This window comes from Ipomoea nil, unplaced genomic scaffold, assembly GCF_001879475.1.
Source record: "Ipomoea nil cultivar Tokyo-kokei standard unplaced genomic scaffold, Asagao_1.1 scaffold2926, whole genome shotgun sequence".
NCBI classification, from domain to species: domain Eukaryota; kingdom Viridiplantae; phylum Streptophyta; class Magnoliopsida; order Solanales; family Convolvulaceae; genus Ipomoea; species Ipomoea nil.
This window is the reverse complement of record NW_017619354.1, coordinates 3,600,643-3,626,492: the sequence shown is the minus strand read 5'-3', so window position 1 is coordinate 3,626,492 and position 25,850 is coordinate 3,600,643. Positions and strand designations below refer to the sequence as shown.

At 35.1% G+C, this 25,850-nt stretch overlaps 3 protein-coding genes across 11 annotated transcripts; 2 read left to right on the top strand and 1 right to left on the bottom strand.

Moving 5' to 3' along the window:
- Positions 1–5,589: 5,589 nt before the first annotated feature.
- LOC109161808 lies at positions 5,590–9,428 on the top strand. Of its 8 annotated transcripts, none has more exons than XM_019310330.1 (7): positions 5,590–5,956; positions 6,049–6,751; positions 6,851–6,988; positions 7,079–7,562; positions 7,977–8,393; positions 8,502–8,722; positions 9,023–9,428. In XM_019310330.1, exons 1-7 carry the CDS (start codon positions 5,871–5,873, stop codon positions 9,278–9,280), a joined length of 2,307 nt encoding a protein of 768 aa, XP_019165875.1. In that variant the 5' UTR covers positions 5,590–5,870; the 3' UTR covers positions 9,281–9,428. The 8 variants fall into 8 exon arrangements, with proteins under 8 accessions (XP_019165875.1, XP_019165873.1, XP_019165874.1 ...); XM_019310328.1 differs by having other exon boundaries at positions 5,591–5,956; positions 6,049–6,181; positions 6,212–6,751; positions 6,851–7,562; XM_019310329.1 differs by having other exon boundaries at positions 5,591–5,956; positions 6,049–6,655; positions 6,704–6,751; positions 6,851–7,562.
- Positions 9,429–15,501: 6,073 nt separating this feature from the next.
- LOC109161814 (60S ribosomal protein L34) lies at positions 15,502–17,459 on the top strand. The gene is made up of 4 exons (XM_019310343.1): positions 15,502–15,658; positions 15,847–15,926; positions 16,899–17,008; positions 17,133–17,459. The coding sequence occupies exons 1-4, from the start codon at positions 15,580–15,582 to the stop codon at positions 17,224–17,226; spliced, it is 363 nt and encodes a 120-aa protein (XP_019165888.1). The 5' UTR covers positions 15,502–15,579; the 3' UTR covers positions 17,227–17,459.
- A 3,294-nt stretch (positions 17,460–20,753) lies between these two features.
- LOC109161812 lies at positions 20,754–24,330 on the bottom strand. Of its 2 annotated transcripts, none has more exons than XM_019310340.1 (10): positions 23,976–24,330; positions 23,550–23,641; positions 23,245–23,352; positions 23,069–23,151; positions 22,822–22,955; positions 22,659–22,708; positions 22,429–22,521; positions 21,561–21,652; positions 21,347–21,453; positions 20,754–21,120 (listed from the first exon to the last, which is right to left on the bottom strand). In XM_019310340.1, the coding sequence occupies exons 1-10, from the start codon at positions 24,174–24,176 to the stop codon at positions 21,079–21,081; spliced, it is 1,002 nt and encodes a 333-aa protein (XP_019165885.1). In that variant the 5' UTR covers positions 24,177–24,330; the 3' UTR covers positions 20,754–21,078. The 2 variants fall into 2 exon arrangements, with proteins under 2 accessions (XP_019165885.1, XP_019165886.1); XM_019310341.1 differs by lacking the exon at positions 23,976–24,330 and adding an exon at positions 23,789–23,899 and having other exon boundaries at positions 23,245–23,356; positions 23,550–23,743.
- Between the last annotated feature and the right edge of the window lie 1,520 nt (positions 24,331–25,850).

Below are 25,850 nucleotides of genomic sequence, written 5' to 3'. Positions count from 1 at the left end.
ATGAAAACGCACCCGCTGGGCGCTTCATAGTAGCCGCCAGCTGGCAGCCACTCTAATTGTTTAACACTTAAGTTTTTTTTTTTTTTTTTTTTTTTTGGGTGGGGGGGGGGGGTGGGGGGGAGGGTGTTAAATGACACAAAACTTTAGCTTTTCGTTTTCATTTTTCTTTAATTTTGTTATTAGAGGGTTATGTAATGTATAATTTTTAATAACATATTATAATAATTAACATTTTTAAATGATCAATTAATTTAGAATTTGAAATGTTTAATTTAAATATAAATAATAATAATAATTATTATTATTATAATTTTAGAATTATAATAAATAAAGAATTAATTTTATTATTAATTTTTAATAAAAAAAATAATTAAAATATAGTTGGTGTAAAATGATAGATCCATAAAAACTTGTAAAAAACTAAAATTGATGGGAAAAATAGTTTTTGATATTGAATGAGAGAATAGATGATGAGGTGGATGCTTGGACCCACAAAAAAAGTTGAAAGAAAAAATTTCACTAATAATATTGTTTTAAATGAAATTTTTTATTTACTAGACTAATTGTCTAATTATCTCTTTTAACTATTGAATACTTTACCTGGGAGGTACAAAACAAAACTCAAAGCGTTATCGGTTGCCCATTCATGGCTTAGCAATTACTCATTTGTTGACAAACTAATTATTGGGAATGTTATTCTCCATTCAATTCGTTTTGTTTTAAAAATTAAGATAAGGTTGGCAAAGCGTTGATGGCGAAATGGGGGCAGATTCTTGGGGACAAATCACACGGCCCATCATGCAAATACTTTTCACTTCATGGACCCATGACAATGATTTTTATCTTTTATTTTTTTTTTTTTTTGGGGAATATCTATAATCATGGCCCATCTTATAAGACATTCAGAATGGAGATAGTCTCTACAAAACACAATTAGGCTTTGTATGTTTACATGGGCCAAATGCCTTGGCGAATCTTTCATATATTGGTTACTTCTCAGAATTGAGTAGGATTTGCCATGGTTAAGAGAATATTTTTTTAGTGGGAATACAACATTTTATTCTTTGTGTTAGAGAGGGCCCATTCATATATTCATTCTTTTCTTTCTTTGTTTTTTTAAAAAAAAAAAAAAAAAATTTACGGGTACGTGATGAGAATATAAGTGTCATTTAATAGGTACTGTCTTAAAATACGTAACACCCAAATTATCCTCACGGACATATCATTTGACTTCAATCAAGGGTTTATCTATTTCCGTCCATCCACAAGTCCCTTGAGTTGCAAGGTTCGCCAGAATATCTGCAACATTATTTTGCTATTGAAAAATGTGGTAAACCAATAGGTCCCAGTCTCTACGTACATGCCATTTTTCAAATTGGTATTGGGCTCATTGGGTGTGTTCATCTATTTAGTCGAATTAACATTGAAAAATCTTTAATATATTGAGTTAAAATAGAGTCTCAAATTGTTGCGAGATGATGGATTGCTTTCTTACCTATAGAATTTGCAACTTAATTGGTATGCGTGTGTTGGGCATTCCGCCCATTGGATTACACTCTCTTGTAATAGTAAAATTGATGTGATATGACAATTTTTTGTTTAGTCATTGTATTTGATTCTATAATATCAATAACTTAGAGTTTTACTTAAGAGGTGCTTTTAAGTTTATATTAAATATTATATTCGTAATCTAATTAATTTTTTAAATCTAATTCATGTTATATATTTAATAAATATTTACGTCATATTCAATAATAGTTTTATGATTTATAGTCTCAAATATGAATTATATATATTATTTTTCTTTTTAGATTATATTGGATGAACTTAAATCAATGTTAAAAACAATGTAAACTACGTAAACATAATAAGTTGCTGATGGTTTGTTCTACCGTTACGTCCACGGCTTTGGAATGTTCGATTTATAATATTGCACCAAAATGACACGCATCTATAATATATATATATATATATATATATATATATATATATATATATATATATATATGTATGTATGTATGTATATATTTCCACACACATGCACACAAATAAATAAAACAAAGCATATTGCTTTCTCAGCTCCGTTTTTTTTCTTTATATATATATATACACACACACACACAACATATATATATATATATATATATATATATATATATATATATATATATATATATATATATATATATATATATATTCCCACACACATGCACACAAATAAATAAAACAAAGCATATTGCTTTCTCAGCTCCGTTTTTTTTCCTTTTTATTTGGTTTCCCATCAATTATGACAATATTATTTGTCTCAAATAAGTTGTTATAGATCATATATAATATTCCTTAAATTGACTCTTAATGAGAGCGACTAATTTTCTTCGTAAAGGATGATTAAGTGGGTGGAACATGATTTTTGTACTAGAAGATCATGAATTTGATTATTGTCAACACCTTCTCAGAGTCTTGGTTAAGTCTGTCGAACACGATCTTCCTAGTGTGATTTAGGTCTCTTTGTGTGATTTGAGGGTTATTATATGAGAGTGGAGTTTACCTAGTGCACACCTCCCGAATATAATAGTGGTAGTGGTAGTGAGCGACTGTACTTCTTTATGGTTTGTAGGTTTACTCAATGTACACCCTCGTATAGTGTGATAGTGGTTTTAGACGGGCTGTATTTGATTATGTGTGGTTTATGAGTTGTTACACATGCATTAATACGTTTATCCGATGCACACCTTCGAGTAGTACTGTAGTAGTAGTGGTTGCAGGTGCACTTTCCTCGTTATCCTCACCATCAAAAGAAATTATACAAATTTTGATATAAACGATATAACAATAACATCATTGATAATTATTTTTGATAACATGATCCTTTAAATCTGATTGATATATATATATATATATATATATATATATATATATATATAGTCACTTTAAAAGTTTTTATTGATATGAAGCCGAATTATTATTAGATCTAATTTGGTGAGCTATCCTCACCGATACTTATTGCTTTTTTCATATATAAAACTTTCACATGAAATCTTATTTGAAAAAATCGAACTCATTTTGTTCGGATTATTTGTTGTTGATATCATTTCCTATAATTAAGTATTAGATATTATTTTGTAAGGAAGATAAAACAGAGGAGATTCGCTCCATTATTGTGCATGGAAAGTGCTTAGCATTATCAAGTTTGGTTCATGGGATGCTCCCTTTGTTGTTAGTTGTTACGTGTTTAATCAATTTGTAGTATTCAATATGGTTTACTATGAATTACAAAAAATAATCCATAAAGAGAGGCATGCAAAAAGGCCTGCGGGCACTTGGCTTAGGCATGTCTTGGACGGTCGAAACTTCCCAATATCGTTAGATGTACGTAAGAAAAAGGCAAAGCAATAAAGAATTGGTCATTTGGTCAATGCAGGTTTGAAAGGCAAATAATAAAATATTTGAATCTAATTAAGTTAAAATATCATGTTGTTCCGCATTAACTATTAAATAACATTACTTCTCCTTTCAAAAAAAAAAAAATAATATAAAATTAAAGGTGTGTTTGGTTCATGAGTTTACACACTAGGAATGAGAATCAAAATCATAATGAGTGTTTGGTTGACAAATTTTTAGTACACAATTATGATATTTGATTACCCCTTCAATTAAAAACATCATTTCCTAATTACAAATATATCATTCCATCTCATTGGTGATATCATTTTTAAGTTTGGATTAATATTTTTATATCTATGTTTTGATTTTTTTGTTCATATTGGTATTTTGGATATCATTATATTATAATCAATTTCCTTAATTTTTTATTTTTGTATTTATAAAACTTTATTCCCATTATAAGATTATACATAACCAAACATCAATATTAGTAATCAGTCCAATTCAACCTTACTAGGAATGGCAACGGGGCGGAGAGTATACTCCCTATCCTCGTCCCCGCTACCCCGACCCCATCCCCATTCCCGTCCCCGCGGGAAATTTGGCGGGGGCGGGAAATCCACATCCCCAGTCAACCATAGTCAAAAAAGGAATTCAAGATAATATCACTGCTTTCTATGATTTTATTTAATATTTTACCATTTGTTTTGTATTGTGTAGAATCATATACTAATCAAATGAGTAAGATTATGAAACTTAACACTAGTTTGAGATTATCAAAATTAATGATACAGTATTAAATAAGTTACAGTATAGTACAGTGCAAGCAAATTGAAATCTCTTAATTCTAAATTCTAATAATCTAATTCATAATATATATATATATATATATATATATATATATATATATATATATATATGTGTGTGTGTGTGTGTGTGTGTGTGTGTGTGTGTGTGTGTGTATGGGATGGAAATGGGCGAGGGCGGCAACTGCCTCCATTGTGGATCCGCCTCTAGAGAGACAAGTTTCTTACATTTATATGAGACTCTTCAAATGATACAAAAAAAAAAAAATGTAATTAAATAAATTGGTAGATTCTCATATAAGTTACCCAGGAAAAAAAAAAATCCTTCCTCCCATATATGGGATTTACTTCGATATCATAGAATTAGATTCACATTATCTTGAAGTTTTCCAAGTCAAAAATTGCACCAAACATCGATATAATTTTTATACCTTTTAAATTCCTACGAAGATTTGATATTCTTGTTTACCAAACATCCTCTATATGAAAACTTTTTCTTGTCCAACCAAACATTCCCTAAGAGTTTATTCTTTCACGTTTGGTCGTACAACTTTTAAACTATTTCTACATTTAATCCTTGACTATTACATTTTTAAGAAATTGGTCCCTCAATTTTTAAAATATTGTCACATTTCGTCCTATAACTTTTAAAACATTGTCGCATTTGTTTTTTTACTCTAATTTTCAGTCACCAGTGATCAAATTTGTATATTTATGTTATTGAACATGAGTGTATAATGTCAAGTGACTTATTTTGAAAGATAAAATTGTCATTTTCTGTGTTTTTTAACTAAAAAATTTAGTCACCAGTGATGGTAAATTAGGCAGAAAGGTCAAATTTGGCAATGTTTTAAAAAATTTGGGATCAATTTTGAAAAAAGTTAATAATTAAAAATCAAATATGGAAATTATATAATAATTGTGGAATCAAAAATGGAAAAAAAAAGAAGAAAAAAAAAACCCACACACTAATATTGAAAATTGTTAAGTATAATTTTTTATTTATTAAATTTAAAATATGATATTAATGATTAAAGTTATATGTTGACTGTAACGGTTGAATATTACCCGCATCCGTATCATTCATACGAGGTGAAAATAGGGTAGAAGTTTATTCCTTGCAGGGTGCACGGAAATTGGGTGGGAATGGTGGGGCGGGGATATTGCCATTTGCCATTCCTGACCTTAGAAAGTAAACTAAAACTCCAAAGGCAAACACCCAAACACGACTTTAAAGCTTTGCAACGGCAATTTGACGACAGGCCAGTAGGCCACGGATACATTAATTGGAAAAAAGGAGCGTCTGGGACGGGAAGCGTGGACCCCACAAAGTCCAAACCGACAATAGAGGTCATGAAAATCCAAGTCACATTTCGCATTTTGGCAGCACACTTATTTGCTTGCAGTCATGAAGTTCGACGTACCTCTCACTCTCATGACTTGTGTGAAAATCTTCCTCTCTCCTCCCCACAATCCTCGCCACCATGTTAGCACATATGCCCTTCCATTTTTCTCCACAGATTTTGCCATCTTCCATTGTTTATGCTGCCTGCCTGCCTAGTAGTTAGTGCTTTTTCTTTTGCTTTCACTTGCGTATCATCATGAAATTCATCCCTATAAAGCTACTTTAGTTGGTTTTCCATATAGTTTTTGGTTTTCAGTTTTTGTGTATATAGAACAATGTTTGGGTTGGGTTGGATCTTCTTGGTTTCTCTATGTGCCCTCGTATTCAGTTTTCCTGGGCAAATGGCCAAGCTGATGAACAGGTAAAAAAGTCTGGATTTTTCTCTGATTTTTTTAGAGCTCTGTGATTTATTTATTTTTTCTGATTGTGGGGGTTGTTTCATGGCTCTTGCAGATTGAAGGGCAGGAATGATTTGCGAGTTTTTGAGGCGATTCGTTCCGGAAAAGACGATGATGATCAGGAAGTTTACCGGAATTTCACGGGTTTTGAGTTTCTGCAGACTGAACTGATTGCCGGCACTAGCCAGGATCAGTTCATTTCTGGAAAAGATGACGACGATCAAGAAGGAGTTTTCCGGAGCTTCACGGATTTTGAGTCCAATGTTGTTCTGCAGAGTGAACTGGTTGCGAGTTCCAGCAAGTATCAGTTCGTTTCTGGGAATGATGTCAGGGGATTCTTGAAACAGCCTGAAACGAAAAGGTTTACGGTTCAAGAATTGTTTGTTTGTCCTGAGAATGAGAAGGGTCTAAATCTTGATTACGGTGATACGCAATTTCAAAGAAGCAATTTAGAAGAAGAAAAAGTGACGACTACATTCGATGAAGATTCCGATCATTCTGCGGTGGACGTTGATGGCGATCATTTTATCCACGATTCGCAGTTTTCTTCCGATGATGATCCTGGAGCGGCAGAGAATATCATTTCCGTCGAAAAGCCTAATTGCCCAGAAGAAGAAAATTCACTGTCCATAGAACCAAAAAGTTGCATTTCTATAGCCGAGGTTGATGATCAAGAAAAAGCAAAGGAAACCATTTCTGTTGCAGCAAAGGTTAATGATCAAGAAAAAGCAGATGAAACCATTTCTGTTGTAGCAGAGGTTAATGATCAAGAAATTTCTGTTGTAGCAGAGGTTAATGATCAAGAAATTTCTGTTGTAGCCGAGGTTAATGATCAAGAAATTTCTGTTGTAGCAGAGGTTAATGATCAAGAAAAAGCAGAGGAAGCCATTTCTGTTGCAGAGGTTAATAATAATCAAGAAAAAGCAGATGAAACCATTTCTTTAGCAGATGTTAATGATCAAGAAAAATCAGAAGAAACCATTTCTGTAGCAGAGGTTAATGATCAAGAATCAGCAGAGGAAACCATTTGTGTAGCAGAGGTTAATGATCAAGAACCAGCAGAGGAAACCATTTCTGTAGCAGAGGTTAATGATCAAGAATCAGCTCAGAGCAGAGATAAAACTACAGATGTTAATGAAGGGTTCATAGATTCAGAGCCGCCATTGCAGAATTCAAGTGATATCCGAGTTCCAGAACACAATATGCAGAGTGAGGAAATGAGATTCCCAGATGAGCATAAGAGAACTGAAGCTCAGCAGCTGAACCAGAGCTTCTGGGACTCGGATTCAGACGAAGAAGAAGAAGACGACGAACTAGACATCTTGTTGCAACACCAGAACTTAGTACAGCAGATCAAAATGGAAATGAGAAATTCAAGAATCAGATGCCTGCCTACCATCTCAGAAGAATGCGAAACTCCAAAGATGGCTGATGATCTAAAGCCACTCAAAATCGACGAAAAACTCGAGTACAAAGACCAAATGGGAGAAATCCAGAAGTTCTACAAATGCTATGCAGAAAAAATGCGAAAACTGGACATTCTCAATTACCAGACCTTAAACGCCATCAGTAAGTCTCAATCTTCTTCATTTCACTTTATGCAGTTTAAAAAAAAAAAAAAACTTCTAATTACCACAACAGTTATAGTATGATTGTTATTAATTATTATTATTATTATTATATTCGCAAACCGTTGAAAGAAAACAAAATTGCTTAGTGGGTTTCCATCACCTAAAGACACTCTCTAATGTTCATAGTCTTTCTTTCAATATTATTTTCAGTAGGGTCAATGGTCTAATCAACAACTTTTTTTTTATTGCAATCTTGCCGACTTTTCTTAATTTCCACTTTGAGTGGTCCAAGAGTCGGTGTCTTTCCTGTTAGTGCAAATCCCATGTCAACTTTCTTTATGTTTTTGAATTTTGACTATGTAGAATGATGACTAGATGTCTAGATCCGACCTGTTTTTGATGATCAATGTAGGTTTCCTGCAGTTGAAAGACTGTGAAACATTTACATTGGGCAAAAAGTCATTGTTTTCGTCGAACAAGCTTTTAGCATTGCCAAGCCTGTGTGGGAACAAGCTAAGAAGGATTTATGTTGATCAAACACACAAGTCCATCTCTGAGCTGAGCCACAATTTGGAGGTGGTTTATGTTGGACAAGCTTGTCTGTCATGGGAGATACTGTGTTGGCAGTATGGCAAAACGAAGGAGCTTTTGGAATACGATGCCCGGGGGGGCCATCGTGCCTACAACCATGTCGCGGGGGAATTCCAGCAGTTTCAAGTTCTACTGCAGCGGTTCGTCGAGGATGAGCCTTATCAGGGGCATAGGCTTCAGTACTATGCTAAAAACCGATGCATTCTTCGCAGCTTTCTCCAGGTTCCTGCTCTTAAAGGTAATTAAACATTATTTATTTGTTCATAAGTTCTGAATTTTGAACTCTCTGACCTGATCTCTAGCATGGTTATGAGGGTAGGTTCTGATTATTATTCTTGATCTGCAGATGATTGTTCTAAGGAAAAGAAGGTGGTGGGATTTGAAGAAGGAACAGATAGCATTTCACTTGTGAAGTTGTCTGAAATCATTAAGAAAACAATGCATACATTCTGGGAATTTCTCCATGCTGATAAGGATGAAGCTGGTTTGTCTGTAAAGGTTCATAGTTCTCATGTTGATCCTGCAGATTCTGAGCTTCTTTTGGATGTCACAACAACTCATCAAAAGGTTTGCTTTTCAGTTTATGACACCAAGACTACACATTTATTATTTTATATAGAGAAAGGGCTAATTTCCCACGAAGTAGACGGAATATTGTCGGAACCCTAACGACCTGATATTACATGTCACAAACATAGTTTTGGATTTCAATACACTAAAGTTACATGTTGATATGCTTAATTGTAACTTTTAAAATTTCGAAGGACTAATTGACTTCTATGATATAAAGTTCAGGGGTGTATTTGACAATTTTCTCTATATATATTATATATATTATGGTGATGGTAATATTTGAATGATTTGCAGAAGGAGAGGAAACTGAAGGAAATACAGAGGAGTGGGAACTGCATAGTGAAGAAGTTCCAAAAACAGCAAGAAGGAAGAGTGAATGAAACCCAGGCGGTGTTCATTTCTCGAGTGGAACTCAGACTGGTGGCCAAAGTCCTAGGTTTGCCCAGGTTAACCAGAGACCACTTAGTATGGTGTAAAAAGAAGCTAAACAACATTAATATAGTTGGTAGAAAGGTTAGTGTAGAGCCCTCTTGCTTGCTTTTCCCCAGTTAGAACTTAGAAGCTCCACTTTTGAGGTGCTTTTTTTCTTGCTCTGTATACAGAACTGATAAATACTCAAAACATCAAAACTAGAAACATGTCAACAGATAGTGAACTTCCCAAAAGTTTAAGGATGCAATAAAGCTTGTTATGTTTCAATCAATTCCTTGTTGGAATTGATGAACAACCGCAATTGGCTTTGATGCTTTCATCTCCCATGGCGTTAAATATAACTGCTTAAATTTATTACGAGGTCAACTAGACACATTATTCAATTGCCAAAGACTTTGTTGTCAAGCAATATAACTGTAATTCTCTCAAATGGGAGATCACAGATTTCCCAATGATAACTTTAATATGTACTTGAGAAAATATGTATAGACAGATATTACATTATAACATAGTCAGTAGTAAAAAAAAAAAAAAAAGCATATTCAATTATTGATAAAGTTGAGTAATAGAATGACTTTGAAGTTTGAAGTCAAAGCCACTTCACCTTACCTACAAAAGGTGAAATTCCTTTGTCCTATTGAGCAAAAGGATCACTGCTTAATATTCACAAATAGCCAGTCACATTAAGTGAAACTTTAATAATGTATGTTCACAAATAGTCGATCACATTAAGTAAAACTTTTTTTTTGAATACTACTTACTCTATTACATTCATTAAGTGAAACTTTAATAATATGTTTTTATTCACAATCTACTACTCAAGAACTAATCAGAGCATATTCACTTCACTTACAGCACGTTTGGTTCACGGAATGAATTTTGAGGTAATAGGAATGCTATTCCATAAGGAATAGAATAGGCAAGGAATAGAATAGGATTTGTATTCTATTGTTTGGTTCGCGGAAGGAATAGACTTTAGGAATTATATTACAGTGTTTGGTTGATTTAAGAAATAGAAATGAAATATGTTTTAAAAGACAAAAATACCCTTATAAAAATATGTGATGGTGGCGATGGTGACGGTGGTGGTGACGGTAGTGGTGGCGGTGGTGGTGGTGGTGCTGGGGTGGTAGTGGTGGTGGTGGCGGTGACAGTGGTGGGGCGGCGGCGGCGGTGGCGGTGGTGGGGGCGGCGGCGGCGGCGATGGTGGTGGCGGTGGCGGTGGTGGTGATGGTGGTGGTGGCGATGGCGGTGGTGGTGGCGGCGGTGGCAGTGGTGGGGGTGGCGGTGGTGGTGGGGGCGGTGACGGTTGTGGCGATAGTGGTGGTGGTGGCGGCGGCGATGGTGGTGGTGGCGGCGGCGGTGATGGCGGCGGCGGCGGTGATGATGGTGGTGGTGGCGGCGGCGATGATGGTGGTGGCGGCGGTGATGGTGGTGGCGGCGACGACGGTGGTGAAATAGGATAAATTTATATATATGATTAAAAAAATTAGGTTAAAGAAAGGGGTAAAAAAGGAAATAGATTCTAAAATCTATTCCTGAGCGTTCAGTAATAGGCTAATACCAGGGGGCCCTAGTAATAGCTATTACCTTATTTGAGGTAATAGACTATTACCAGGAATATTATTCTTAGTAATATAAATGGTTACCAAACAACGGAATAAGCCTATTACTGGGAATGCTATGCCATTTCTGGTCTATTCCGTGAACCAAACGGGCCATTAGTAATAGTAAGGAGGGGTATGAGGGCATGCCAGCCGAATAAATTGAAAAAACAAACCAAACTAACAACTGATTCAAACGGAAACCGGAACTATGGGTTTGGTTTAAATCAAATCCAAATTTCTTGATATGGTTTTGATTTGACTTATACCCAACCCAAAATCTAGCCGAAAGCAAAAATATCAACAAATTGAATCATAAGCCAAACTATAAATCAAAATTTAATAAACTATGTCATTTTATAGAGATATATAAATTTTAAGAAAAATATTATCTTTTTTCTAATAAGTTTCTCACAATAATTTTGATTCACGATACTTCAACTTATCTTTAGAACTCTAAAGCTTACATAAAGGGCATTCCTCGTAAGTGGTTCTTGTCCTATTTTTTTTGGGAAAGATGTTGATTTTGAAAAGAGATGAGGAGAAAAGAGGAGGAAAAAAAAAATCTCTTAAACCAACTACAACAATCTTATTTAGTATATAAAAGAGTAGTCAACGGGCATATCTGGGTGATAATCACCTCAACGCTTTAATTATCTTTTTATTTTTTTTTTCACTTGACAAATAGAAAAATTCCAATTGAAATTTTATCACTATAGTTGCTACTACACCAAATTAAAAGGGATATGGATTTTAATATGCGCCACACCAAATTATATTTCCTTTCTTATTTCTTCATTTGCAAGGCTTAAGAAATTAGACAATCTTGTTTTGATTATACTTAATATAATAGTCTAATAGATGTCCAATTTTGATTTAATTTGACTGATTTGAATTAAAATCAAGTCATACTTTCTCATGACCCACCTACCCACCCCTATCACAAATCCCAAGCTCTTTAGTGTACCTTATAATAGAGGCAATCTCCCTTGTTTTGCAATCATGCAACTATATACATATGTCTATATCCATCCCAAAGTAGTGCTGATTCATCACCAATTTCGGTGACAATACTTATGTGGGCCATTAAAAATCATCTTCTTCATGAATCTTTCTTTGATTGCGGTAGGGTTCTTACTTATCCTCTAACATGTAAAACAATCGTTATGCTGTATAACCGTGTGCACCATGCACGGTACACACAGTTGCAAAACGACGCCGTTTCATTAATTAAAAAAAAAAAAAAAAAACTCGTTCGAATTGTAGTTAATGATGTTAGACGGTTTCCTTTCGTATTCAAAAAGTAGGATATATTCATAAATTCATAACTATATATCCACAAATTCATAACTATATATCAAGATCGAATTACATAATTATATATTCATAATTTGACAACAGTACATTCAGAAATAATAACTACACATTCATAATTTCATATATCCATATATTCATAATTTCACAACTAGACATTTATAATTACATAACTCCATATTCAGAATTCTTAAAGTGCTTGTTCACAGAGAACTATATCCATAATTTCAAAACTATATATCCATAACTTCATAACTATATATCCATAACTTCATAACTATATATTCAGAATTGCATAACTATATATTCATAATTACACGTCGATTGGAGTTTTTGTAAAGAAAAAAAATAATTGGTGGAGTTAAACGGTGCCACTAATGGCACCGTTACTCCATAATATTAAACGGTGTCATTTTGCAACCGTGTGCAACATGCACAACATAATTTGCGCATGTAAAAGAGTATAATATGAAAATTATACTTTCATCTAAAAAGATTGTCAATCATGTGAGGTAGTGCAAAAACAAAGAAAAATTATTATTATTATTATTATTTTGGGGGTGTCCTTTTCGAACTAAACAAAAGATTTTTTTTTTTTAATTTTTTTTTTCGGGTTCAGGAGAAACAAAGTTCATGAAACTAGAATTTTTAAGAAGAAAATATAGGTTATTGCTTCAAATTTGGAATAATGATTAAAGAGGATGTGTGTATTGACTGTTGAGTAGGGATGGCCAGGGACGGAGCCAGAAATTATGTTGAGGAGGGGCAAACAATTAGGGCTGGATTCAGTGGTGAATTCGGGAATTTTTTTCGGTGGGAGCAAAAAATTAAAAGAAAAGAGAAATTTTGAAAAAAAAATGAAACACTTAAGTATAACAATAAATATTGTTGGATATTGCGAAAATAAAACATATTAAAATTTTATAAAAATATTTATAACAAAATATGAAACATAATTAATTTGATAAAACAATTCGAATATAAAACACATTATAAATTACACATCCCATTATTAATATAAAGAAAGTTATATATACATTCCATTATTAATATAAAAAAAGTGATATATACATCTCATTATTATTATATAAAAAAAAAAAGACATCTCATTATTAATATATATGTGTGGATGCCAAAATTTAATTGTGTTGAAGCAAAGATGTAGAAGATTGTGACCTTGCATTAATATAAAAAAAAGTGATATATACATCTCATTATTATTATAAAAAAGAAAGACATCTCATTATTAATATATATGAATGCCAAAATTTAACTGTGTTGAAGAAAAAATGTAGAAAGTTGTGACTGTGCAAGCAAGGACTCAAACCCAAGCCATTTCTAAATCCAAACACACCTCTTACCACCTACTTTACTAAAGCTTTTGATTACATAATTTGTTATGTAATACTTATACTTATAATGTACTGTATATACATACATACATACATATATATATATATATATATATATATATATATATATATATACAAAGGCTATATATAGGGTAGGGGTAGGGGTAGGGGTGGGGTGAGGGCGGACAGCTGCCCCCCCTTTGCCTCCGTCCCTGGGGATGGCAACGGGACGGGGCTGGGGCGGGGAATGGGGTCCCCGTCCCATACCCTGAAATAAATCCCCATTCTCCATCCCCGTCCCAGCGGGGATTTTTCGGGGACGGGGAATCCTGCCCCGTTTTTAAATTATGCTAATAGAAGAAAAAAAAGCTATATTATGATATTATCAAAAATTTAAATTTTTAAGCATGCAATCTTTAAACAAAACACATAAACACAGCATATATAAAATGCTAAATACTAATACTGTGATTAGTGTATGTTGCCTATATATATATGTTGTATAAAGACTCACTAATTACTAAATAGAACTAATACAATTAATCCATACTGTACGTGATTCCTGTATTCCAAAACGGGGTTTTTGATTTTTGATTAATAATATATATATATATATATATATATATATATATATGACAAAATTAAAGGAGATGATAACAACAAAATCTAAAATTTATTCCTCCTCTAAAATACTTAACACTGTCGCTCACTGACAAAATACAATGTAATGTATTTTCATTTCATTTCATCTTTGAACTTGGTCAGATACATGGTTGCTAGCTGTATGTAATATATATATATATATATATATATATATATATATATATATATATATATATATATATTATACGGGGAATCGGGGACGGGGAACGGGGAATGGGGATTGGGGTCGGGGTCGGGGCGGGGAATGCCCTCCCCGTCCCCGTCCCCTGCGGGGATGGGGAAATTCCCCATCCCCGCCCCCGTTCCCCGAAAAAATTTCCCGAATCCGCCCCCGTCGGGGCGGGGATCGATTTTCCCCATCGGGGGCGGGTGTAATTGCCATCCCTACTGTTGAGGTTGTTTCCGTAAGATTTGTGTTTGGCTCTATATTCATTCTATATTGATCCTTAACAAATGGAGAGGGTGGGAAAGGAATCTTCAAAATTGAGATCTAGGGGTTTCAATGCCGGTCCATCTGTCTCACCGCGAGTTTTTTTCGTAGATATTTGTGGGGACTCACAAAGCTTGCGGGCAAGGATTATGCAACTATAATCCGTCTTATGCGGGCTCGCGAGCTAGCCTGCTGGCCTAACATCAAAAAGAAAAAATTATTATATTATTATTTTATATTAAAATAATTAAACTTAAATAATATTAAATTTACATTTGTTAAGATTTTAATGTTTTGTTTGTGATTTATGAAATGTCGGCATAGCTCGCCAACTCGTGCAGGCTAAGTCCCCAAGGCCTGCATTTTCACAGGCAAAAAAACTCTAGGCCCTAACTCGTTCCACTGCGTGGCGGTTTAAGGTTAGCTGGCAGACTTCGGTCCACCTTCACACCCCTATGTAGATCTGTAAAAGTTATTTGCATGAAATGTAACTTTAAAAAAAATCCCTTAAAGGGGTCACCAAGTAGGCGAAACATGATTCCCATTCAGTCATACCTAGATGGTCACAAGCTTGATTTATTTAGTGCACACTTTTATAATTTTAGATAGTGATTGTGTATTTCTCTCCTTACCATACAAATAAAAATAAAAATTTAGTAGTTTTTCAAATGCCACTTCATTTTAATCATTAATTATAAAATTGATCAAATTTAATAATTAATTTTAAAAAATTAGCCTCTTTCGTAATATCATGTTTAGTAAATCTTTGAGATTAGTATTATTTTGAGATTAGTTATTCAAAGATGGAAATATCAAATATGGACAGAAAGCCCAAATTACTGAACATAATCAAAAGCCCAAATAAATTGGGTTCACATGCGAACTGGGCCTTAAAGAGTATATTTCCCAGTCCAGTTTTTTACCTCTAATCTCAGCCGTCCGATCTAGGGCGACAATCGTTGCTTTACCTAGGTTATAAACGCGCTCTCTCCCCCGAACACCCTTCTTTCCCAATTCTCCTCCGCAGCTTCAGCACTCAGAATTTGGAGAGAGAAAATGGTGCAGCGCCTCACTTATCGCAAGCGCCATAGCTATGCCACCAAGTCCAACCAGCACCGGGTTGTCAAGACCCCTGGTATTTCATTTTTTCCTTTATAAAGTTGTTTTTACTTTTTAAATCTATCATTTCTGGAACTTGAAATTCAGAATTTTGAAGTTACTATGGTTGTATGCATATGCTTGTATGTTTAGTTGTAGCTTCTGTTATGTTCGTGCCAAAATGTGATTTTGGGATTGATTGTATCGAAAATTTATTGTGAATAGGTGGGAAGCTAGTGTATCAAACTACAAAGAAGAGAGCTAGTGGACCCAAGTGCCCTGTGACTGGAAAGAGAATCCAAGGGGTATGCATTTCTTCTCCCAGTTTTCATAAGAGTTGAGAGTTGGGTTAGGAATATGTTTTTATTTTCTGATGTTTATACTGATTTGTGATGTGTATTAGATCATTCCTTCATGTATTTTCCCAGATGTTTTTCTTGTATATGGGTAGCGAAGAAGTTGACTGTGACTCTAAATGCATCTAACTTTATACTTTATTTGCAGCTTAGGGATTGACTATAAGTAGGGAGCTTGAGAATATATACATGTTATAGTTTGTTGGGGCTTATTCTGAATTCTATTTTGCAATTCAAATGTGGGCTTATTTTGTGAAGAGTGTCTAGCTTTGTTCTCTCTGTGGTAGTTAAACCTTTGCTGCTTACACTAGAAGCTGAGCATTATTTCCTCCTGCTAAATATGGCAAATTAACATTGTACCACGAGCGATTACCGGAATCCCCATAACCCTGCTACTATCACCTAGATGCCACCCTCTCCTACCAATCAAGTTAATGAGAAAACTATATTGATGTCTAATGTTCATGCCCAGCCTCAGCTTTGTTTACATCAAATGATGGTACTAAAAAACTATGAGAGTGCTGTGTACTATTTGTATGTATAACAATGTATGTCATAACTCTAATTGATCCACGTTCTTTCAAAATTCCTTTGGGATTCTAAAATTATTGCTGCTTCATATCAATGTTTGTTTTAACTGGTATTTTTACGCTTAGATTTTGCTTCTGGTGGGAATTCTACTTAATATGGTATCAATTAATCTTCATATGGGTATAGGATAGCATTCTGTACTTCAATTTTATTTTGTTTAGCTGAATTAAATGTTATGTTATGTTAATACCTTGTGGTTTGGGTGATACTCCGATTATTCTAAGCTTTGGAATGGAAACCTAGTTTATTAGGTAAAGTGATGCATGTCATCCTTGCTCATTGATGTTGATTTGAATTAAAAATTTTAAATAAAATTCTACCTAATCTCAGATTCCACACTTGAGGCCTGCTGAATACAAGAGGTCTAGATTATCCAGGAACAGGAGAACTGTGAACCGTCCTTATGGTGGAGTATTATCAGGCGGTGCTGTGCGGGAAAGGTAAGTTCTTGTCTACATCTGGCATGCTTTCCAGATTGTTTTTATTTTTACCTTGTGTGTGCAATTATGCAAAAGATATTACTAGAGTGATGATCCAATCTACTGTGTTGTATTGGATTTGTAGGATTATCAGAGCATTCTTGGTGGAAGAGCAAAAGATTGTGAAGAAGGTGCTGAAGATTCAGAAAGCCAAGGAAAAGCAAGCTGGCAAGAGCTGAAGATATAGCCTGAGTCAGGTGTAGTTTTGGATACAGTGCTAAAATGAATCATGAAAAATGTATTCTGAGGTTTTTGGACTTGATATTGTATTTTGCTTGCCCTTTATTGAAACATGACTGTTTTCCTTGAGTTTGTTGAAAAATCAATTATCTTTGTATCTTGTTTTCTTCTATTCACACTAGCCTAGTGTAACTTTTCCAAGTTTTAAATTTCAGCAAGAGCAGTTTGATTATGGACAATCCAAAACTTATTCTCAGTTTGTAACAAGGAACAATATTTATTATAGAATGGCAAGTGATTTAGTAATGGACTTTGCCCTTGTGTACAATTGTACGAGGACCGGGTACGTTCTTATGGATTTGGTTGTAGTGAAGGAGCATTGGACTTTTATGGTCCAAATCCTCTTCAACATTGTCAGAGGATATGCCTTTGAGCCTCAACGGCAAATGCTATTCTTGTGTAGTAGCAACTTGGCCAGGTTCTTACTTGGGCGGTGTGGTTGAGTGGAAGGGACTTATTCATCCGGATTTGATTCTTGGCGTTTGGTATGGAGACTGGAAATCCTGTGTACATCTACAAAAAAAAAAAAAAAAAAAAAAAAAACCCTTAGCCAGGTTCTAAAAAGCCAAACGCCCTTTTGTTGGTCATCCATTGTGTACCTCTCTGGTTGCTTGTTCCCTGTTTTTATACATTAAGACTAATCTTAAATCCCCTATAATCCTGCCAAGAGTTGTTAGAGGTGTTTTTATACTTGTTAGTAAGAGCATCCTCATAAGTGGTTTTTGGTGTTGTTTTTGAGTCCCATGTTGAAGTGGAAGAGAGGGAGAAGAGAGAAAGGAACCTTGGTTTTTGATGAAAGACCAAGATTTTTGTCAGCTTTGTGGGCCTTACCAAGAAAGAAGACAAGGAATTTGAGCCCAATCCGGTCCGTGTACTGCACATGCCTGACTGGGTGTGTAAATCTTTATTTTTTTTTATTTTTTTTTATTTTTTTCTCTTCCCCTCCATCTTTTCTTTTCTAGTCAGACTTGCAAAAACTCCTCAAAAGGTACAATTATTGGTGATGCTCTAAGAGCACCATTATCAATGATTTTTTGTTGGTTTTTGTAGATGAGAAAACCGAAGTTGAGTTTTTAACTAGTGCGGGAAGTTTTTGTTTTTTTGTTTTTTTTTTTTTTTTAACTCCTGCAAAAAATGGGTTTTATTGAGTCCCACTCTGATAATAAATGACAACACAAGTTCCTCTTTCTCCGCGTGTTGGAGACGCAGCGCGCCACGCGCTCGCTGACGTGTGACTGCTTTACCTTATTTTTTTAAAAAAATTTGTGTTAGCCTGTCAGATTTTTTTTGTACCTGAAAGAAAAAGGAAAAAAAAAGAACAAAATTAAAATCTAAAAAAAAAAAATATTTAAAAAAAAAAAAAAAGAGAATTACGGGGGCAACTCTCCTTCATTGGGTCCCACCAATAACTGCAAAATTCCCCTTTTAAAAGGATCAACTCCCTAAAGGCGTTATCCAATCCATAGAACAACTTATCCGCAGCTTTCTCTGGGGTGCCAACGAAGGTGAAAGAAGATGCAATTTGGTCAATTGGAATACAGTTACAAAACGCAAATCCAATGGAGGTCTGGGCGTCCGGTGACTTGGTGAGATGAACATCGCTTTCCTTGCCAAGTTAGGATGGAGGCTAATGATAGACGAAAATTCTCTATGGGCAAAAGTGTTTAAAAGCAAATATTCCATCTCAAGCTCCTCCCCGTTATCATGGCGTCCCAAACGCAACATGTCTAATGCTTGGAAAGGAATTCTCATGAGTGTCCCCGTTCTCCAAGCAGGTCTGAAAAAACTGGTCCGAGATAGGAAATACACCCTTTTTTGGCAGGACATTTGGCTAGACAACCAACCCCTAAGCGAGAGTGCCACCAACGCTATCCCAGAAATCAGTCTTACTCATAGAGTACAAGACTACTGGAATGACTCTGCCGGCTGGAAGTGGGATGCCCTCAATGACCTCCTCCCAGAAAGTATGCTCGACAAGCTTGCTACTACCCTCATTGTTACAGATAATACCCTCCCCGACCAGCTTGTATGGAAGAACGAGTCATCTGGCTGTTTCTCAGTGTCTTCAGCGTATAACCTAGCTGCCAACGACCCAGACTCAGCTGATATGACCGCCTGGACAAACATTTGGAAACTAAAGGTTCCGAATCGCATGAGGATGTTTTTGTGGCTTATGAAACATGACAAAGCAATGACTAATGCCAATAGAGCTAAGAGAGGTTTCACCCTCAACATGAACTGCTGGGCATGCCCTGCGGCTATAGAAGATACAGAACACGTTCTGAGAAGATGCCCAAAGGCGGAAGCAGTCTAGCTACGCCTCCTCCCTGATTTCACGACCAAATACAACTCCAGCACCTTTAGTGAATGGTTCAACCGAGGAATCACCGACAATTCTCATGTTAAATTCCTTGCTAGCACAGCTAATCTCTTCGCCATCATCTCGTGGTGGCTCTGGCGTTGGAGAAATGATGCAATATTCAGAAATCAAGAGCTCCCCCTGGATTCCAAGTGTAGATGGATCACCAACCAACTTATGAAAATAGACTCAGCATTCGCAAAATCCTCAGGTATCAATTCCCAGACACTAACCCCCTCTTGGAAATGTATCTCCTGGATCAAACCTCAGGGGAACTTTATTAAGGTCAACGTCGATGGAAGCTCAAAACCTGACCTTAGTCGAGCTGGTTGTGGAGGCGCTGTGAGAAACAGCTCTGGAATTTGGCTAAAAGGCTTCACATGCAACCTTGGCTCTTGCCCCCCACTAATGGTGAAAGCATGGGCGCTACTTAAAGGGATCCAGCTTGCAAAATCCCTCAAACTTGATTATGTTATTTTCGAAAGTGATTGCAAAGAAATCGTGGATGGACTCTTGTCTAGCAATTTGGAATACTCAAGCGTGCATAACCTCTTGCTGGCATGTAAGCAAGAACTCACCGGGATCAGAGACTGGAGAATTGCCTGGATCTACCGCGAACAAAACATGGTTGCGGACACCCTTGCCACAATGGCAACTAGCCGTCCCCGCGGCTTTGTTTGCCTCCCTCAACCACCTTCTGAGATCCTACACCTCCTTATGAGGGATTGCAACCAGTTCCCTCTCTGGAGAAATATTCTTGTATAAGTAAACGCTGTCACCTCACTTGTATATAGATCTTCTGGGGTCCCCCCCTCCTTTATAAATAATAAAAAAAAAAGGATCAACTCCCTCTCTTTTCTCCATCTCACCAACATTTCTTAAACTTTGTGCAGGATCCCCTTATTAGGGTTGCTCTAAGAGCTCCACTAACTTTTTGTAGGGCAGGCACCTCCCCCTCAATCTCATGGAAAATGACCCAATTCCACTTAGGGATCTACCAAATTTGAATACAATTCTGTTCTTGTAGCCTTGGGCTACCAAGAACATTCTTCAACCTCACAAGTCACATCCTTCTGATTAGCATTAATGCTCTACGGAGTATTACACTTCTGATAAAGCATTCAATCGGATATTGGGATTGTAGTGTTCAAATTAACACCAATAGTAGGTAAAATATTTTACAACTTAACATGCTTAGCAAAGCTCAGAGCTTGAATAACACAGCTATACAAAACATTGAAAAATGGCATATTTTCTCTTTGCTTATTACCCAATCAGAAAAGAACATTATTGCCTCCCCACTCCCCAGTAACCTGTCAACTTCACAGCTCTAACAAAGCTCTTGTAGCCATTTCTCCTTGAAGTACTCCCGAAAAAACGTAAAGCCCTAAAATACTAAATGTCTATAATCAATCTTTTGTCGCCGTCTCTATCAAGATGCTTGTATGAGTTCTTTGATGTCATATCCTTGGAGCTACACAACACACAATATAAGAAAAACTCAGGCACGGAACAAAGTAATCCCAAATAGCCAATGACCTTGTGGTCTAGTGGCTCTCCCATATGGAGGTCATAGGTTCAAGCATCTTTGTGCTTCAGTAGGTTGAGAAAGTAGTTATGAACAGATACTGCATTGTAATAGAGTCAGTAGTACTAAAAAAAAAGTATTCCCAAATAAGTGTTGGAGATTAAGTGATTACCTGAAGGAAGGTCAGAAGCAAAATAACTCCGGAGTTCCAAAAAGCATGAATAGTAATTGGTGTAAGTAGATTTCGGGTTTGAGCATATGAAAATCCTAATGCAGTACCTAAATATATAGTTCACAGGCGTGAGTAAATGGAAAAGATTAATATGAAGAGTAGGAAAATTCACAGGTCAATTTGATTTAAAACATTAAGTATATCAAATTAATACCGAGTACAAAAAGCTGAGGGAATTCTCCCGGTGTCAAATGTGCAGCAGAAAATACAGCAGCGCTGATAAGGACAGCAAGTGGGCTAGGCAGCCTGCAGGGAGGACAAAGCAAGGGAATGCTATTATGAGTCAACTGGCGAAAGATGCCTGTGCATGAAATCAAACATCCATGACACAAAATATATACAATAACAAAAAATTATTTACATTTATTTAAATATGCATTGTCACTGTTTTATCAAATAAAAAGTTGTCAATTGTTTTGTTCGTTGATAATTAATTGATATTTATTTTACTGATTAAATAAATATTCCAAAATTTAAGGGATGAAGACGAAAACCAAGATCGCTAAATAAAGAATCATTATTAATTTTTGTCAATTTCAAAACTAATCCTTTAAACCTAGCAAATTTACATCCTAAAAGTGTAAATTATACTTGAAACATATACCTCAAATTTAGAGAATTATGAAGTTAAATTTGATACTAGATTCCCTCCATTATTGAAATTTTGACAAAGGAAATAAATAAAAAAAGAAAAATGATGAATTTGATTATTTGATTTATTTAATGAATTTGAGCTTTAATTTTTCTTTTTTTAAAGAAAAAAAGAAAAAAGGATGGGGCCAAAAGTGTATTTTATCTCTATTTTATATAATAATAAATGCATATATATACTAAATTTTTTTGGGAGGGGGAAGGTCCCCCTACCCCCAAGGGTGGCTCCGCCACTGCACACTGCATTAATGGTAAAAAAAAAAAAAAGTGCTTAAAACTAATAGTTTTTCTTTCAGTTCGACAATATACCACAGTCACCTCCATACTATATTTTGCAAAGAACACTTCATTGTCAGAGGAGAAGGATTTACCACTTCGTCAGGGATACCATCAAAAAGCCTCTAAACACCGTCTCCTCAAGAACTGGTGCAAGGACGCCAGTGATACCCAATAGACTCAGAGTGCTATATTCAAAACAGAAACTGTCAATTCTTCCATTTAAGCCTGAAAGTCTCCTTATAGTAACAAAACACTTTTCTTGAGGTAGGATACATCATAATAGAGATAAGTAAAATTTTCAAAATACTCTTCGTTAATATACCTGATGCTTGAAGAGCCAATCAATGGAAGCAAGCGAACTAGAGCATCAGTCTGAATCAAGTACAAAGAATCAATAAGGCACATGCACTTTGATTTATTAACAAGACTAAAATATTAATCTCTGTTCATTTTATGTGTATAAAACATGAGATCATTATTCTAACCTCTCTTGTCGGGGGTTCACTATTCAAAGAAGACATGGCAACTCCTGTCAGTGCAATAGCAGCCAGTGCTCCAGCAAGACCAATTGCTGCCCACAACAGCCAACCTCTTTGAAGATTGAATGGCTCCCTCCAATCTATCAAATCGAGAGTTATTGAAACAATATCAAACAGAATGGGAGTAAATCCAAAGCTATGAACTGAAACTTTGTAGTTTATACAAGCAACGAAAAGGCTTGAAAAGAAATACCATAACAATATATGTCATTGGGAAGCGGCTTAGATGACTTGGTCAGGGTATAGAGAACTCCAAGAACAATTGCAGTTGTAATACTGCATTCATAAAATAAAATATATAATAAAAAAACTAATACTCCAATTAAATTGGCAACTAATGAAAAACATGGCAAAGATAATTTCTCATACGCTTGGTCTAGAAACAAAATTTCTGCCTTCTCATCCAAGCTTAGTTCTTCAACCTGAATTCCTGTGTACGGTATTGCTGCTGTCTCTATTAGTCCTGTCAAAACAAAACTGCCTAAGAATCGATTAGTCTTCCTTCTTGAAAGATCAATTTAAAATAACCTAGCAGGCTAGCAACAATAAGATATGGACACATTCACATTCACATGCATATGTCTTCATATAACTGATTTATGATTCCAATTAACATAAAAGAACCCAATTTCATTAGTCAATACTGAATGCTCACTCAGGTGATGAATACATACCTGAATCCACAAGCAAGGGAAGTAAGAGAAATAGTTTGCCAATTCCATGGAACACTCCACCGTCTAAAAATTGGACAATTGGGTCCACTTCCCTGCAAAACAACACATCAAATGCATGAGTTTCAAATCTATAAACTTTATTCTCCCCTAAAATGCTCATGAGCGATCCTTTTCTTGAAAAACTACAAAGATTATGTAAAGGATTCTACTTGAACATAGAGTCATACTTTTTCCCATCAACCCGATTGCAAAAGCATAAAATTTTTTCCATTTACGTAAGCCAAGACTAGCAAACATAGTCATATCACAATACCCAACAAAATTAGAAATAAAAGTAAAAAAAACAAACAAATAAATGAAAGCGTACTGTACTGTACTGGAAAATGACAAAATAATAAGACCCAAAATTGGAGCTAATTATCCTACTTTAGGGTCGGGTCGATTTCCGGATGAGTAAGAACAAACAGTAGTAGAGAAGCGCGGTCTGAGAGCTTGGTCGGTCCGGCGAAATGAGAGCAATTGCAATTTCTGGGTCAGAGGCTTATATGGAAAAAGCTTTGGTGAGAGTGATGCAATGGGAGCAGAGGGTCGAGCCAGAGAGACGTAGAACAACGCTGCTGCAGCCATTTGGAGAATCGTAGGTTGAGAGATAAGGCAGATTATGATCAAAGATTTGATTTTGGGGTCATTTGATGAGAAGAGAAAACAAGTGGGGGCTTGGGGAGATAAACAGAATTGCTTTGCTGAAAAAAGGAAAACGAATAAAGACGGTCAAATACTTGTCTACCTCACACTCATTGATTAAACTACTTATAAGGTTCCTTACTATAATATTTTGTGAGTCAATACTCAAAATCGTCCTCGACTATAGTGGTTTTTCTCAATTTCGTCATAAACGATTATGGTGACCTAATATCGTCCCAAACTTTTGTGTTTCGCGCAATTTAGTCCCAGACTTTTGTATTTTTGCTCAATTTAGTCCCTCATTTGTTATTCTGTTCATTTGGTGTTAAATAAATATACAATTAAGTAATTTTAATATTGGCATCTCTTTACTCATAGACATGTGAACTGCGAAATCCTTTTTTTTTTTTTACGAATTACTCCCAGAATTACTCATAAAACTGCGAATATAAAATTTGATTTGCAGGTCCGGGAGTAATTCTGGGTGTAATTCGTACAAGAAAGAAGAATTTCGCACATCACAAGTTGAAAATAAAGAGAGATCAATATTGACATTACTGAATTGTCCCTTTATTTAACACCAATTTGACGAAATAACAAATGGAGGACTAAATTGAGCGAAATACAAAAGTATGGGACGATATTAGGTCACCAAAGTTGTTTAGGACGAAATTGAGAAAAACCACTATAGTCAAGGACGATTTTGGGTATTAACTCAATATTTTGTTCAATTTAATCTTTTTATCTTAAATTTGTTCAATTTAATCATTGTATTTTTTAAAGTGAAACAATTAAAGACTATAATTGATACTTGATTATTTCTTTCATTGTTTTACTTTTAAAAGTACAATAATTAAATTGAACAAAATTAAGGTAAAATGACTAAATTGAACAAAACATTATAGTATAGAAACTTAGATACTTTGACCTCTATTCCCACACTCCACACTAATTAATAATCTCAGGAACTACCAAACGATAAGCGTATATCCATGGCAAATTATATTGTGGACCACGGTTTACCTTGTAAGGTAAATATAGGTCCAAAACATGCGTATGAAATAACGGTCTCGTTAGTGGCATTGTTCCTCAGCCAATGATATTTTTTTGTGTAAAAATAGAGTTCAAAAATTATAAATATAGAATTCGAAAATTATGAATATTTATACTGTTGAATATAGAGTTCTGTAATTATGAATATAAAGTTCTTTAATTGTGAATATAGAGTTATGAAATTGTGAATATAAAGTTCTGTAATTGTGTAAATAGAGTTATGTAATTGTGAATATAGAGTTCTGCAATTGTGAATATTAAGTTTTGTAATTTTGTATATTGAGATCTAAAATTGTGAATATAGAGTTCAAAAATTATAAATATGGAGGAACGAATTTTGAAATCAAACGGCGAGTTAACAGCAATAAAGAAATAATTTAAAAAAAAATCAGACAGCGTCGTTTTAAAGCAAAACGACGTCGGTTTGGATCCAGGTCCACCTTGCAAGGTGAACACGAGTCCATGGCATAAGAATTGGTATATCCATACACTAGCACATAATCACATCACATATACTATTGAGCAGTGATCCAAACTTATCAGTCCAAGCCCAATAAAATGTCC

What these genes read in the sequence shown, in the direction of transcription:
- LOC109161808 (XM_019310327.1), top strand. Translation starts at nt 5,871, where the DNA reads ATGTTTGGGTTGGGTTGGATCTTCTTGGTTTCTCTATGTGCCCTCGTA. An exon ending in ATGGCCAAGCTGATGAACAG is followed by an intron (nt 5,957 to 6,048) that starts GTAAAAAAGTCT and finishes TGGCTCTTGCAG; the next exon opens with ATTGAAGGGCAGGAATGATT. An exon ending in CCATTTCTGTTGTAGCAGAG is followed by an intron (nt 6,752 to 6,850) that starts GTTAATGATCAA and finishes GTTGTAGCAGAG; the next exon opens with GTTAATGATCAAGAAAAAGC.
- LOC109161814 (XM_019310343.1), top strand. Translation starts at nt 15,580, where the DNA reads ATGGTGCAGCGCCTCACTTATCGCAAGCGCCATAGCTATGCCACCAAG. An exon ending in CCGGGTTGTCAAGACCCCTG is followed by an intron (nt 15,659 to 15,846) that starts GTATTTCATTTT and finishes TATTGTGAATAG; the next exon opens with GTGGGAAGCTAGTGTATCAA. An exon ending in GGCGGTGCTGTGCGGGAAAG is followed by an intron (nt 17,009 to 17,132) that starts GTAAGTTCTTGT and finishes TTGGATTTGTAG; the next exon opens with GATTATCAGAGCATTCTTGG.
- LOC109161812 (XM_019310340.1), bottom strand. Translation starts at nt 24,176, where the DNA reads ATGGCTGCAGCAGCGTTGTTCTACGTCTCTCTGGCTCGACCCTCTGCT. An exon ending in GTGAACCCCCGACAAGAGAG is followed by an intron (nt 22,709 to 22,821) that starts GTTAGAATAATG and finishes TACTTGATTCAG; the next exon opens with ACTGATGCTCTAGTTCGCTT. An exon ending in CCCTCAGCTTTTTGTACTCG is followed by an intron (nt 21,454 to 21,560) that starts GTATTAATTTGA and finishes CTATATATTTAG; the next exon opens with GTACTGCATTAGGATTTTCA.